Raw genomic sequence first — 16,226 nt, 5'->3', positions numbered from 1 at the left:
TCTGGTGGGTGCTGGTCTGTGTGGGGCCCAAAGGTGAAGCAGCATCGACCTCTTCCCTCAGGGAACCCCTGGCTTGCTATGTGTTTGGGGGGTGCAGGTCATAATTAGAACTCCTCACATGTTCACACAGAAGTTTACAGCTTCCTGAGCACTGTTTCCACATCTATGATCTCATTTAATCCTCACCACAAACCCAAGAGACTGCTGTTTTCTGGATGAAGAAACGGAGGATCCAGGAGGGGAAATCGCTTGCCCACAGGTATTCAGCCAGTGACAGTGGAACCAGACCTGCGGCACAAGTCTGTCTGCTTCCAGAGCTCCTGCTCTTTCCATACATTACTGTTCCAGATGGCAGACAGGCAAGATGTGGACAATTAAAGTTGGATGTGAGACATCTCAGCAGAGGAACAGCTGAGCAGAGAGCTGCTGATTCCAGGCTGAGAGTTTGGACTTTGTGTTGTGGCCCACCAGGATCCACCCAGGGGTTCTCTGATTAGAGCTGAGCTTTGAGAGAATTGATCTTGCAGCCTGGGCTGAATGGATTGAACTGGAGAAACCAAAGTCAGACTGAGGCTTCTAAATTCCATCCTTGGTGCACCCAGCACTTTGGCTCCTCTCCCTCCTCCATGCTTCTTCTCAGTTTCTTCCTCCTTCTCAGTTTCTTCCTCCCCTTCTCCTTCATCTTCTTCCCCCAGCCTTTTTTTTTCTTTTTCTTTTTCTTTTTCTTTTTTTTTTTGAGACGGAGTCTCGCTCTGTCGCCCAGGCGGGAGTGCAGTGGCCGGATCTCAGCTCACTGCAAGCTCCGCCTCCCGGGTTCACGCCATTCTCCTGCCTCAGCCTCCCGAGTAGCTGGGACTACAGGTGCCCGCCACCTCGCCCGGGTAGTTTTTTTGTACTTTTTTAGTAGAGACGGGGTTTCACCATGTTAGCCAGGATGGTCTCGATCTCCTGACCTCGTGATCCGCCCGTCTCGGCCTCCCAAAGTGCTGGGATTACAGGCTTGAGCCACCGCGCCCGGCCCCCCTTTTGTTTTTTCCCGTTATCTTCTCTCTTTTTTTTTAGTAGAGGCAGTGTCTTGCTGGCTGGAGTACAGTGGTGCCATAATAGCTCGCTGCAGCCTCGAATTCCTGGGCTGAAGTTATCCTCCCGCCTGGGCCTCCCAAAGTGCTGGGATTATAGGTGTGAGCCACTGCACCCAGCCCATCTTCCTCTTTCTCTCCTACTCTTCTCTGCCTCAGGCTGAGGAGTGATAACTTATACCATAAAGCTGTGCTGTAATATCACATGTCTCAGAAGGGGGTGCTGTCACATACAGTCCATTCCAGCCTGAATCTTCCTTAGGTTTGAAGGGCCAGTAGGAGTGTTGGACAAGTGGCAGAGATGAAGGATGGAGAGGAGGATAGCCCATTGTTCTTCACCTCCATTGAGCCCAGGATGAGAGGGCCCTGCTGAAATGGCGTTGGGAGGAATGAAGGCTGAGGAGAGGTTGGACCCCAATCAGAAGGGACAGACCTACTGAGTTAAGCCAGAGGAAATTTTCTCCTCATGGTTCTGTGACAGGCTAAGATTTGGAAATGCATCTAGAATGACATTGCATTTGGGGTCTGGGTTTCTTTTGGGTCATGACTTGCTTGATACTGAGGCGTTGGGGATATTGTTTGGTTTATTCATGTCTGTGTCTCAGTGTGTGTATGTGTACCTGAATGTGAGCTTCCAGTTGTGCATGTGTGTATGCTGGTCTGAGAGGGTGAGAATGTGTGGGTCAGTGTTCGTATAAAAGTGTGAACATACTCATATGTGTGAGCATGTGAGTGTCCTTCTTTAGTTTAGTTTTGAGACAGGGTCTCACACCCTCACCCAGACTGGAGTGCAGTGGCACAATCTTGGCTCACTGCAACCTCTGCCTCCCAGGTTCAAGTGATTCTCCTGCCTCAGCCTCCCGAGTAGCTGGGACTACAGGCATGCACCACTACACCTGCATAATTTTTGTATTTTTAGTAGAGGTGGAGCTTCACCATGTTGGCCAGGCTGGTCTCGAACTCCTGACCTCAAATGATCCACCCACCTCGGCCTCCCAAAGTACTAGGATTACAGGCATGAGCCACTGCATCCAGCCATGACTGCATTTTTATGTCTGATTTTGGTAAATAGTTATATGCATGTGAGTGTGGCTTGTGTGTGTACATGTGTGTAGAGTGCCATATACATATGTTCCAGTGAAACTGTATGTGTGTTCCCTATGTATACAGATGCCCGTGTCTGAATGTGAGCGCAGGGATGAGAGAATGTGTGTGTGTGAAGGCCCAGACACTTTCTGTGCTAAACATTAAGGCCATGCCTAATGTCTGGCTATTCAACACTTTTTCTCCTGGTCCCGCCTTCCTGTAGGTAGAGATCCCTGAAGGACTGGGCTTTCTTCAGAGGACTCTGGGCCAGAGTCAGGCTTTGTGTTCAGTCTCAGGTTGGGCCAGCCAGGGTCCTAGTCTATTGGATTGAGCAGCTGGACATGGCTGGGAAGTGTCTAGGTTCCGTTCTCCCCAGGAACTCTTAATGGTCACACTTAGAGAGTTTCAGGGACTCCCAGCACGGTCCTCTTGTACTGATGCAACTACTGAAGTCCAGAGAGGTGTAGTGATTAACCCAAGGTCACCCAGCAGGACCCAGGATGAGATGATAGGGCTTGGAGCAGAGAGGGGAGTGTCTGACCTGGAAGGCTGCCCTCCCTCCAGCCCCTAGAGCAGGTGAGGAGCTCAGAGGAGAGCCAAGTCTGTGATGTGAAGCCACCTCCTGCACCTGGCCATTTCCATGCCTCCTGGGCCTCAGAGGCTGCCTTTGAAGTTTTTACCAGAGCTTCTGCATGCTCTGAGATTCCTCCTAGGGACGTGTGAAGTCCACTGTTCCATGGAGCATGGAGACTCCATGGAGAGGAGCCCAGTGGTGAAGTGAGGCCAGTGGAGGGGGCTCCTCTGGAAGCCTCAATTTCTTCTTTGCAGTAGTTGCTTTTGTTTCATTTCTGTTTGTTTTTTAGGTTTCCACCGTTGTAACATTCAAGGCTTTCCCTATTATCTCTCTTTGAGCGCTTATTACTGAGACAGTGCTGGCATTTGGGGCAGTCCTGGAGGCCCAGCTGGGTTCAATGTGAGGGTGGCAGGGCAGTCCCTTAGGGAAAGGGCTGCTTGGGAGAGAGGGATGAGTTTCCTGCCCATAGTGGGGAGGCATGAGCAGGGGCGGGAGAGCCTGGTTAGCAAGGCTGTAAACGAGGTGCCTACTCTAGCGAGGAAGTTGGTTGCAGATGATCTTGAGTCCCTTCAAACTGTAGCTGCCACGGGGGGCCAGAGAAGAACGTGCCCCAGCTCTCTTGGGCCTGGGGAGGATTGAGTTCACAGAATGCTCCCAGTGTCCTGGGCAGTGGAAGGCGCAAGGTTAGATTGCGCACCTGGAAGCAGGGAGATCCCATTCCCTGGAGAACTGGAGGGAAATTTGTCTTCCTGGAGGTTTGGGGCTGGAGGCAGGGGCTGGATGGGAGGACCTTCCGGGGTGCAGTAGGGGTGGGGTGGGGAGGACTGGGCAAGTCCAAGGCGGCTCTGCTGTTGAGCACTCGCAGGAAGGAGCAGGGAGGCAGATCCCGAATCATGCAGGGCTCTAGGGTGGGAGGTCCATGGTTGTGGGGCTCAAACATGGGCTCTGGTTGGGGCAGAGGAGAGGCTTCCTGGGGTTGGGGTCTGGGCAGGAATTGGGGTAGGAGAGGAGAGAAGCAGCAGTTGGGTACCACCTCCTTCCCAGGTCAGGTAATTCAGAGTTATCTTAAAACTCTCAGTGGGCCAGGCATAGTGGCTCACGCCTGTAATCCCGGTACTTTGGGAGGCCGAGGGGGGTGGATCACCTGAGGTGGGGAGTTCGAGACCAGCCTGGCCAACATGGAGAAACTCTGTCTTTACTAAAAATGCAGAATTAGCTGGGCATGGTGGTTGATGCCTGTAATCCCAGCTACTCGGGGGGCTGAGGCAGGAGAATCGCTTGAACCCAGGAGGCAGAGGTTGCAGTGAGCCTAGATCATGCCTTTGCACTCCAGCCTAGGCAACAAGAGCAAAACTCTGTCTCAAACAAACAAGCAAACAAAACCTCTCAGTGGGGTGGGATCTGGGATCCAGATGGAGAGAACTAAGGTTTACAGAGTGACCTTTATGTTTTAAAAATGACCTTGTTTAATCACCTCCTTAAATAATCCTTCAAGGGGCTAACCCTATTTTGTAGAGGGGAAACAGATGACACACTTAAATGGTTTAACTGAAGACAGTTAGTGAAGCAACTATTATGGAGATGGGGAAGGCTTAAGGGAACCAGCAGGACATGTCAAGGTACTCAGAACTGGCATTCAAGGGGCCAGGGGTGTTGGTGGAGGGGGGGCAAGGAGAGTGCCCAGCTCCATGAGCCAGAGCCCTGGAGATAGGGCTGCCCTGCAGGAGCTGTGGCTGCAGCCACTGCTTGTCAAAGGAGGCAGGTGGGTGAGGGGGTGAGTACCCGCAGTGAGCCTGCATGCTTCTCACCCTTTGCTCTCCTGCCAGCACCCTGACCCTCACTGGCAGAATTCATCTGGATGCCAGGGGGCAAGGGAGCCCTGGATGAAGCTGCCATGTAGAAGTTGGCCTCCAGGGCACACAACCCGGCAGCAAAGGTTAGAGATTGGAGGTGGAGGGACAAATAGATGATGGGAAATTGAAGAACAGAGAGGGTGTGGACTTGCCCCCAAGGTCACACAGCCTGTTGGTATCAGAATTGGAGTCAGAAGCCAGGCCCTGCCTCTCATCTGAACACTCACTTTTTTGTTTGTTTGTTTGTTTGTTTCTTTTTTGAGACAGTCTTGCTCTGTTGCCCAGGCTGGAGTGCAGTGGTGTGATCTCGGCTCACTGCAACCTCCACCTCCTGGGTTCAAGTGATTCTCCTGCCTCAGCCTCCCAAGTAGCTGGGATTACAGGCACCTGCCAGCATGCCCGGCTAATTTTTGTACTTTTGGTAGAGATGGGGTTTCACCATATTGGCCAGGCTGGTCTCGAACTCCTGCTCTCAGGTGATCTGTCTGTCTCGGCCTCCCAAAGTGCTGGGATTACAGGTGTGAGCCACCGCGCCTGGCCTGAACACTCACTTTGTCACATTCACTGAGGTCTCCTGAGTGGACTCATATGCGCGTTATCCACTCTCGGGCTGAGAGCTGCTTCCTACCTTGACCGCCATGCTCCATATCTGGGCAGCACAGGGGCTGCTGAAGAATGTCATTCTCAGAAGACAGTGTGCCCTGGAGCCCCCACCAAACCACCTGCTCATTCATCCCAACTGGCCTTGAGGGTTCCCTGGTGTGCTCTGCCTGTGCTTGTCACCCTGGCCATGGAGATAGACCTGACAGCCCTTGCTGTCAGCTTCGTTAGAGACAGGCACACCCAGATGCAGACAATCAATTTTGTGGGGTGAGTGATGGGACCGCCTTCCTGAGGAGGCGATGCTGGGTCTTAGCCTTAAAGAACAAATGAGAGTTTTCCAGGTGGAGGAGAAGAGGAAGGGTATTCCAGGCAAAGAGCCCTGCAAGAGCAAAGGTGTGAGCAGCAAGAAGTCAAGGATGGCAGGTTCAGGGCTCCTGGGCTGGAGGAAGGGCCTGGCGGTGGAGAGGAAGGGAGTGAAGGCCCAGCTCACAAAGGGAAGCAGAGGAAAGTTTAAGCAGGGTCAGGCCATGGTTTGCTTTGGGGTTAGGAAGCTCCAAATGATGGGTGAAGTAGGGGGGCTAGACCCAGGTGAGAGGCAGTATTGGGGTTGGCCGGGGACATGTGAGTTGCATTAATGGGCCAGAGGAGGAGTGACAGCCGCTACCTCCTGGCTCACCTGCCTGAGCTAAGGCCCTAGTTCCTCAGTGTCTGCCCACCAGTGCAGGTATGTGGCAGCTCCAGACCCTCCTCTAGGGACATCCCTCCCTGCCTCATGCTGCCTGTGGCTTTCACTCTCTGGAGCATTCATCCATGGCACCCATAACCACCCCCTCAGACAATGGCCCCTAAAGCAAACCTGTGTCACCGCTGCCTATCTCTTAATAACACTATGACCCCTCCACTGCCAAATCTGATAAAAGACCTCCCTTTGAAGACCTTCCTCCTAGAGTTGGATCTCAGTCCTTCTTGCTGTCCAGAGCCTGGGCCTTGAGCCTCCCTGGGAGGCGAGTCAGTGAGGGCAGCCCCTTATGGTGCTGGGAGTTGAGGGACCTTGGCCCAGCCAACTCACCCATGTTGTGTCAGCCTCTCTGGGCCTGGGCAGCTGACTCATTTTCAGTGCTAATTAGCATCTCCCCTGCAGCTTTCTGTCCCACTCTAAGTGCTTGACAATCATTAGGTGCTATTGTGTGCCACTAGATCCCAGCTCCAGCACCTGCCTGCCCCAGCTTCTCCTCCAGACCCCAGCTGCCTGAGATAAGGGACACAAACAAACAACACACCAAAACCCAGACACAATCTAGGCATAGGGACTTAAACACCAATATAAATACACAGCTAGGAAAAACCCAATAACACAGAACTCCCCACACCAAGAAGCAGACCATAGCACAGAGAGAGACCCACAGTACACACACAACACAGACACCAACAGATGCTGAAAAGCAGACACACGATCATTCCAAAAAGTGACCCAGAAATGAACAGAACAAATGGGAACACCAATGCACATGACACAGGTATACACATCTGGAGATGCTACACAGGTACGATTCAGCACACGTGTGGCACATCCCAGGGAAGCACTCACACTTGGCATATACACAGATGCCAAAATAGCCAGAGCGAGCCACCTGTGCTTCCCCATCTGTGCAGCGTCTCTCACCTCTGGGTTGAGAGACCCGCACATGCTGTTCCCTGTGCCTGGAATGCCCTTCCCCAGTGCCCTCCTCTTTTTACCTGGTTAATTCCTGTCATTCTTCAGGTCTTCCAGGAAGACTTCTGTCTCCTTGATAGCGGCCTTTCCATACTCCCCAGCCTTCGAGTGCTTCCTGCCACATGGCATCACTGACTGTTTTCCAATGAGTTTCTGTCAAGTTTTGGGATGGAGGATTTTGCCTCTGCTCGGTGAGGTGGTGATTGTGGGTGTGAGTGGGTGATTAGGGCCAAAAACAAAAACAAAAACAAAAAACTGGACAGAGGCAAATTTGGGGGGAAGTGAGTTAGGAATAGCTGTGAGGAGCCCCAGCTACTCAGGGCCTCAGAAGATATTTATTTCTGTATTTATTATTTTTTGAGACAGAGTCTCGCTCTGTCACCCAGGCTGGAGGACAGTGGCACTATATTGGCCCACTGCAACTTCCACCTCCCAGGTTCAGGTAGTTCTCCTGCCTGAGCCTCCTGAGTAGCTGGGATTACAGGTGCTCACCATCACGCCTGGCTAATTTTTGTATTTTTAGCAGAGACGGGGTTTCACCATGTTGGCCAGGCTGGTCTTGAACTCCTGAGCTCAGGTGATCCTCCTGCCTTGGCCTTCCAAAGTGCTGGGATTACAGGCATGAGCCACTGCGCCCAACCTCAGAAGACATTTAAACCCACAGAGAGGACACAGCCAAATGCCCTCTGCCTCATTTTCTCAGACCCTGCCTGATTTCTCTTATGTTTCTTCCAGGCTTGCTGCCTGACCCAGTTCCCTCCTTCCCAGAGCTGGCCTTGCCCCTTGCCACCTCTTGGAGCTCACACATACTCACTCTGCTTCTCTGCTTGGCTGTGCCCTACCCCTACTTCTAAGTGAAATCCTCATTATAAGTCCAGTGAAATCCTCGTTATTCAAGGCCTGGGGTCAGTGGGCACGTCATCCATGCCTGGGGTCCTAACCCGTGCCACTGAGTATTGTGAAGGGAGGTAGTGGAGGGATGTGCTTAGGAGCACAAGCCTTGAGGACTGTCTCTTGGTTCAGATCTCTGCTCCTTTACTTCTTAGCTGCAGGATTGTGCAAGTTCTGCCACCTTTGTTCCCTCATCTGTAGAAAGGAGAGGATAATAGAGCCCACCTCATTAGGGCTGCCATGAGGACTAACTGAGACACAGTGTGTAATGTACCTGGCTCCCTCTCCAGGTTGTGTGAGAGCAGGGAGAGAGCTAATGAGATCAAGGATGTGGAAATGCACTCAGGAGGTGCCTAGTGGCACCTAGTGGCACCAATTGTTTCACTAATTGGCACTTAGTGAAACAAACACCTCTTGTGTGAGCACCTACTATGTGCCTCCATAGTGGGCTCTGTGCCCCACCCCTCCTTAGTTTCTGCACGGCTGCCAGTTCTGCACAGCTGTTACTGCTGTGGGGGCTCAGAAGGTAGGGGTGTGACTACTTTTTCAAAATTTATTTTTAATTTTTTACATCTGTTTTATGGAGGCATAATTTACATACGATAAAATCACCAATTTAAAGTGTATAATGAGTTTTGATAAATATATACAGTCATAACCACCATGACAATTCAGAAAATAATATTTTTATCCCAGCAAACTTCCCTTGTGCCCTTTGTAGTCAGTCCCTTTGAGGGGGGACTTCTTATAGGAGTGTGAGAGGTACTGGGTTTTCCTTGGGCTGAAAACCTGGGCACATGGAGTGGGGGTGCCTCCGACATGCTGGAAGTTGCCAGGGAACTGCTGACCCTCTCCGGGCCTTGGTTCCTGGCAGAGGCAGTGCAGCCAGGCAGGGGAAGGGATGCTCAGGCCTTGGTCTCCTGCAGGCAAGTCTTGGATGTGAGGGCTGGATCGGCTGGAAGTGGTGGCTTCAGAAACCCATAGAGTGGGTGACGGGCTAGGGAGTTGGTGTTTCCACAAACCTGCCCCTCCTTTGACCAGGTGTGCACTGTGGTCCTGGTGGAAATGGCCATATATTGTCCAGACTGTAGCAAGGGCTGGCCAAGATGGTCCACTCCTCTCCCCATCCTCCCCCCGACCAGGGGCCATAAACCCACTCTATGGATTAACAATTCCCTGAAAAGAAGGGGGTCACTTTTGTTCCCCAGTTCTAGAACTGAATATTAAAGCAATTATGTAACGAGCAATAAATTACTTAAAGTAGTGACTCACTCAGCTTAATTAGAGCGCGAGCAGGGAGGGATTAAGGTATTTTTAGAGCACACACCTCACTCTCTCCTGTGGGGGAGGCCTCTGTGCAAGGTGGGGGTGGAAAAAAGGCTGGGAACTCATGGGAGCACCCCAGGTGTCTGCAAGGAGATGAAAGCTGATCCTCTGCCCCACTGAGGTCCTAAGAAAGAAAGGCCGAGTCAGAGCTGCAGCAGGAGGGCTTTGGATCAGACTCAAGAACACTTCCCAGTGATGCTTATCGGAGAACTGGGACGGCAACACTAGATTGTAAACTCTGTGAGGGCAGGAATTAGCTCTGTGACTGCCTCCTCACCCAGCAGCAGACGAAGAATGAGACTTGGGAGTCAGACACAACTGGGTGTGACTCCTGCCTTTGCAAGTTGCCAGCATGTGGGCTTGGGCAGGTTCCTTTATCACCCTAAGCTTTGCCGTCTCCTCCACTACAAAGTGGGCACAATAGCATCCACCTGCATGCATATTGTAAGAGTTGAGTGGGCTAAAATGTGCAAAGCAAGAGTTAGTACTCAGCTGGGCACAGTGGCTCACACCTGTCATCCCAATACTTTGGGAAGCTGAGACAGAGCGCTTCAGCCCAGTAGTTTTGAGGGCAGCCTGGGCAACGTAGGGAGACCCTGTCTCTCAGTCTCTCTCTCTCTAAAAAAAAAAAAAAAAAAAAAAAAAGGGGAAAAATTAGAAGACTCAGTGCTGACTCTACTAGACCAAAAGCCTCACAAAGCAGGGATTAAGTTTGGTTTGTGTTGTTCACTGTTATATCCCAAGCTCCATTCATAGGACCGCACAAAGTAGGTGTTCAGTAAATGCTTTGTTGTGTGACTGTGTGTTAATTTTGTTCCCATTCTTCTGCTCCAAAAAAAAGTTCATTTTCCTGAGGTTGTGAGTGAAGAAAATAGGCAGTATGGGCTGGGTGTGGTGTCTCATGCCTGTAATCCCCAGCACTTTGGGAAGCTGACGGGGGAGGATCACTTGAGGCCAGGAGTTCAAGACCAGCCTGGGTAACTTAGCAATACCCTATCTCTACTTAAAAAAATTTAAAACGGAAAAAAAATAGGGTCTGTGTGGGGGCGGGTGGGAAGATTGCAGGGGTGCCTCACAGGTGAGAGTCTGGCATTTATCCTCCAGGCTGAGGAGGAGGTGACTTCCAGGGAATGTCCTGGGAGGGATCAGAACCACAACTCCAGCCTGCTTGGATGAGAGTGGTCTTCTGGTTGCCAGGAAGGTAGCTATGTGGGAAGATCTGCCCTTGGTTCGTCCATAACCTGGGGCAGGAGGAGGAGGAGCCCCCAGCCCAATCTGATGGGGGAGACCAGAACCCTCATCCACCATTGCTGGCAGTTCAGAGAAGATAGTGATAAGTCAGGGTGGGGCATCCTGAAAGGCTTCCCAGAGGATTGGCTGGGAGGACTGAGGCGGAGAGGACAGCTGGCATCCATAAAATGGAGTAATGATTCTGACCCTGCAGGTTTTCTGGGAGAATTAAATGAATTACATTTTAAAGATGCCTGGTACATGCCTGCCAGGAGGAGGCACAACATATGAATTCCCTCCTTCTTCCCTCCACCCCTCCTCAGCTCCTGTGACATCAGGAGGGACATGCCCTGCGCTGCTCACAGGGGCTGGGTGGGAGGCTCCTATCATGGCCTTCACTGAGGCCGCCTCTGCAGTTGGACCGAGCTGGACACACAGTAGGTGCACACAACAGACGGAGGCAGATCTGTGCTGCTTTTACCAGGGTGTTGGGAGGCTGAGGGAAGGGTACAGCTGGATTGGGGTGATGGAGCAGATCCCTGCTCCTCCCCCAGATCCGAGACCCCAAGACGCCCGTGCCCAGTGGCTGCTCTGATCGGCTCTGACCAGCTCTCCTCACACCTCATAGGCCTCCCAGGGTTCAGGTGATGAATTAGTAATGACAGCATCCAACATCGCTATGACGACCACGTGGCACTCTTAGCCTCCAGTCAGGGCTCAGCCGCAGAGGCCAGAGACCCCTTTGGCTCTGGGCCTTTGTACTGGCGTGTGTGAGCGGGGCTGGGGCCTGAGGGAGATGGGGGAGTGGGAGGGGCAGGGGCCAGGGCATGGGGCTGCATCTGGCATGGACTGGAGTTCATTCAGATTGTTCCATCCAGAGGGACCTTGGGGACAGTTGTTTCCTTCCTTCTCCCCTTCTTTTCATTCCTCCATCCCTCCTCTTTGCCCTCCTCCCACTTCCTCTGAGCCCTGTTGCTGTTTGAGGCCCTAGGCTGCCAACCCTTTTCCCCTCCTCTGGGAATAAAGCCAGGCTCAGCCCTCACCCCAGGGAGCTGAGTGAGGTGGGGGACAGCCACCTTCTGGTCTAGGCCTCAGGGAAGCTGTGTGGGGACCACTGATGGCTTGGCGAGAGGGCCTGACCCAGCTGGGCCGGGGGCTGTGCAAGTGGCTGCTGACCCTGATGAGTGGGGAGGAGGTTTTCAGTGGAGAGGCAAGGTCAGAGATGAAGCAGCATGGGATGGGGGAGCGACAGATGTTCAGAGTGGCCTAAGTGTGAGATGGGGAGTGGAGAACATGGGAGGAATCGAGGCACGAGAAGGACTGGGAGGGAGTGGATGCAGTGAGGAGTTTGCAGTTTGTCCCTGGGGGAAGAGGAGCCCTGAAGATTTTTGTTGTTGCTTCTTTGATTTTTAAATGGGAAGGTTCATTTGAGAGATGGGGAAACAGGCCCAGGGTGGGAAAGTGACTTGCTCAAGCTTAAGTCACTAGAGACAAACTGAGACTACAGGCTCTGCCTGGGTCCTGCTGGACTCTAGCTGGGACCTCTTGCCCCAGACTTGCTGGCCAGGATTTTCCCAGGTAGTCACTACCTCTGAGAAAGGTAAGGAGAGCCCATGGGTGACGTTGCCCTCAGTTTGAATGAAATTTGCATCAGCGAGGGCTGTGTCTGGCAGACTGGCCTGTTTGGGGGCGGGGGTGGGGTGGAGGTGAGCATCCAGGGAAGGATCTGGGAAGTCAGGGGCTTGGCCAGGGCCAGCAAGGCATTAAGGTCAGAGGTGGATTCAAACTTGGGATTTTGGAGACCCCGCCCAGACTCTGTGCTCCATCCTCTTCTCCCTCTCTCAGGAGCCTTTGGCTGAGTTAGGCACCTATAGAAGGCATGGGCCCCCCTGAGCCCCTCACATTCTCCTCAGGGCTCCTTCTGGCCCTGGGGCCTGATACTGGGCCTGCTGTGCTGGAACTTATCCAGGCAGAAGAAACCTTTAGCCCCATTGTCCTGATGAAGAAACTGAGGTCCTGAGGTAACAGTGACTTATTCAGGGTTACAACAGGTCAGTGGCTGGGCTGGGCCTGGCTGTCTGGCCCTCGGCTTGTCTACATGGCCCCACCTCGCGGCTCTCCCCTTGCCTCTCCCACCCCGCTGTGCAGCATGGTTGGGCCTGCCAGCCTTGATGGATGGCTCCGCAGCTCAACCTCCCTCCCATTCCTCTCCGGATGCTAGGCTGTTAGCCTCCTAATCACCAGTCCTGCCTGGTGGCCGCCAAGCCATCCATCTCCCCACGCAGCCTTGCCCAGCACAGGTGGTTTTGTCTGGGGAGAAATGGGGAGAAGGGGGGCACAGCAGGTCTTCCTCTGAGGCTGAGCTGAGAGTTTGGCTGCAGCCCCCACTCTGGGAGGCCCGAGGGTTGGGGAATAGCCTGCACTCCCTTGCTGGAGTGCCAGAAATCCCTCCTGGATCTCCCTAGGGCACCTGCACATGCACACACAGGCACGCACACTCATAGTAACACTAATAAAAGCTCTTGTGTATCAAAAGAATATTGTATGGCAAGTATTGTTGCAGAGCCCTATGTGTCATCCCATTCATCTCCACTGTACCGATACAGAAACTCAGGCTCAGAGAGGTTAAGTGACTTGCATAGTCTCCATATCCAGGAAATGGAAGAGCTGGGATTTGAACCCAGGTCCTTATGGCTCACATCTTGCATTCACAACTCCTGCTCTACTGGCTCACCTGTGCACACCCACACACACACATGCACAAGTACTCATGCGCATGCATGAACAGGAGCCACCATTTTGGCTCTTGTACCATCCATCTACCTGGGCCACGTTCTTAAGGAGTGAGGAGAATGCTGGGTTGCAGAGGGCTCATTGTCCCCAGGCTGCCCCAAGCTCATTGTCCCCAGGCCATCTCACCCTGGCTGTGGCACTGGCCGGCTGGGGAGCTGCATGGAGGCGGCAGCCTCCAGGCAGTGGAAAGGGGAGGCTGGGAGACGGTCGATCGATCATCCCTGCAGTGCCTTCTTCCAGGAACTGGGGCCCAGGGGAGTGTGGCGCCGTGGGTCGATGTTCTGGGCAGCAGCACAGTCTCTGAGTGCGTACAGGGTATGTGTGGGGCGAGGCTGGTGTGCCGCTGCCCGCCTTCCCCTGGCTCCCTTCCCCTGCTCCTGCCTTCCTCCTGCCATTCACCTGCCAGCCCCACACCTTCCCCTGATTCCCCCACTGTCCCCAACCTGGGCACTACAGAGGCTGAGAATCAAACTCCCAGTTCCAAGGCACCTGTGTGCCTACTGCTACCATCCTGCCCTGCCCTAGAGGCAGATCTCAGTGGGTGCTGCAAGAGTCACACTATGGTGGTCGGGGGTGGGTGGGTAGGGGGACCAGGGGCTGGAGCTGCAGGGAGGTGAGGCAAGCCCACCTCAGAGCCTTTGGAGACCTCGACAGACAATATGATGAGATAAGAAATGTAAAGGGGCACATAGTGGGTGCTGAATTCATCTTGTCTCATTCCTCCAGTAAGTCTGGAGAAACCAAGAGCAGCCAGGTGCCTCTGAGGGCACAGGAGCTCCCAGGGCTGGCTGGCAGGTGCAGCTAACAGTGTTAGCAATCCTAGGGACAGGTAGCTTGGGGCAGAGGAGAGCATGCTGTCACTCATCTTGATGAGGGGAGAGGAGATGTCTGGTGCTAGGAGCAGTGGTGGCTGGAGGAGGGCTGGGGACCCTCCCCAGGCCACCCCACACTCTCCCTCTGGGAGGGGCTCCTGAGCAGGCCTGGTCACCTTGCTTCTTGGTTGCTTCTTTCCCAGTGGAGGAGCCTCCGCCCGGCTCTCCCACCTGCACTGGCCTCAAGAGAGCTGGGATTGAGCCTCAGTTCAGGCACCTGCTGGAGGGTGGAGGTCAGGGCAAATCACTTTCCTCAGCCCTCTCATCTGTGACAGGCTCTGGTGAGGGTTAAATGAGATGTTGCCTGTCAAGTGCCTGCCACTTCCCTGACGCCGAGCGGCTAGGCTGTTCTGGGTTCTCCAGCACCTGCCTCCCCTGGTCCCAGCACTGGGTGGGCAGCTGTGTTCTACCGGTCACTGGTGGGTCCCCAGGGCCCCGACACAGGTCCTGCTATTGAGAAAGAGGGAAGTAAACATCCCAGGGCTGGAGCTCTACCCCCTATGGAGGTGTCCCATCTTCGGCTCTGTCATCTCCTCATTCACCCTGGTACAGGGACAAATGTGCCTCTCTGCACTAACTGAGCTCCCATAGGCAACTAGGAGTGGTGTCACTTGGGGTGGGGGTGGGCCAGGACCTCTGGACTGGGATTCCCAAGCCCTGACTTCCTGTTATTTCAGACACTGCCTCATTGTTCCATCTTGGGCAAGACCTGTCCCCTTGAGGGTAAGAGAAACATGTGACCTCTGACCTCCAGAGTATCTCTTCAGTGCCCAGATGATTCTGTGTTCTAGGGGACAGGCGAGGCTGGGGGGTAACACCCATGCCACTGATGGACAGACTAAGGAGGAGGGTCCCAGGACTGGGGCCAGCTCAGGACTCTGGTAGCCTCAGCGCCCTTGACCTGGTGTTGCTGCCGTTTTGCCCCACTGCTGTCTGCTCTGTCTCTGCGTCCGAGTCACCCGCCTGGCCCTCTCCAGTTCTCTCTTCTCTTTTATTACTGTCTCTATATTGCCTCCTGCCTCGGGCTTATCTCCTCCTGTCATGCCTCTATCCATCTCTGTCACTCCCCTGCGACTCTCTCCCACTCCCTGGCACACTCTCTCCCTCCCTGGGAGTCAGGAGTGGAGCCCCACTGGGAATCAGGACCTCCCTGCCTCTGGTCTCTGTCTAAGCAGTCTCTGCGACTCTGGCCAGCTCCTATCTTCTTCCACCTTCCCTAATCTCTCTCACTGTCTGATGATGTCTCTGACTTTCATGTCTCTGAACTCCCTTTGTTTTTCTCTATATACTTCTCTCTGCTCTTATCTCTGGGCCTCTGTCTCTCAGGGCCTGACTGGTCTTGACCTCTCTGCTTCCATCCCCTCGAGAGCCCAGCCAGGCAGCAGGTCCAGCCCTCCAGCCTGGAGAACAGATGGAGTCCACCCTCCCTCTCTCTTGCTGGCTGCCTCAGAAGCCCCCAACAATGGCTTCCACCCTACACCATGCCTTGTTGCTAGGCCTTGGGCTGGCAGCACCTGGCTTCCATAGCGACGGGTGCTTAGAAACAGAATGCCACATCTCCCAGTCCCACCACGGGAGTCTTTGCCGATAGAGACAGTGCCTTTCGATCAATCAGGAAGCGTGGCCAGGCTCTAGGCTGCCTCCATCTTGAGGAGGCAAGAGAGGAGGGGACCATGATCTCTACCTTCTGGAGCTGGGAGGACTGTTGGGCTGGGAGGAGTTGCTCAAGTGTGGCCCTGAAGCCAAGGAAGGAGCTGGGGGAGGCCCTGGGCTCTTTTCCCTGAGTCAGCCTGCTGCAAGAAGTGCAAGCTTGGGAGCTGGAAGGTGCTGTGTTGAAATTGCTGTTCCACCATTTCTAGCTGCACGACTTCAGACAAATGACCTCAGGTCCCAAGGCCTCAGTTTCATCAACTGTAAAATTGGGCTAATAATATCATGAAGATTAAATGAAAGAATAGATCTGGCACTTAGAAGGTGGTCATCAATGGACATTCCCCTCCCTTCCCCTTTAAAGTTGTTTAAAATTTAATTGACGGAGAGGAGGAGGAGGGTTCTTCAGGCCTGTGGAATGGTGTAAGCAAGGGGTTGGAGGCTTGCACGCACCTCACATATGCTGGAGTCTTTAGGGAGGACCAGGGGCCATATCTGGATATGGTTCTGCCAGAAGCAGCCAGGTCAAGCTGGGTGCCATGGCCTGCACCTGTA

General features: G+C 53.6%; 1 protein-coding gene across 2 annotated transcripts in view; it reads left to right on the top strand.

Moving 5' to 3' along the window:
• Nucleotides 1–16,226, top strand: part of PDE2A (phosphodiesterase 2A) — a 100,244-nt gene that overhangs the window by 6,310 nt on the left and 77,708 nt on the right. Inside the window, exon 2 of one of the 2 annotated variants that reach the window (XM_025356776.1) lies at nt 131–259. The exons of the other annotated variant lie outside the window; for it this stretch is intronic. Coding sequence (XP_025212561.1) covers nt 216–259 — 44 coding nt within the window. The 5' untranslated portion in view covers nt 131–215. The remainder of the gene's footprint in view (nt 1–130; nt 260–16,226) is intronic. 2 annotated transcript variants of the gene reach the window in all.

This window comes from Theropithecus gelada, chromosome 14 (assembly GCF_003255815.1).
Source record: "Theropithecus gelada isolate Dixy chromosome 14, Tgel_1.0, whole genome shotgun sequence".
NCBI classification, from domain to species: domain Eukaryota; kingdom Metazoa; phylum Chordata; class Mammalia; order Primates; family Cercopithecidae; genus Theropithecus; species Theropithecus gelada.
This window is presented reverse-complemented; position numbering and strand designations above follow the sequence as displayed.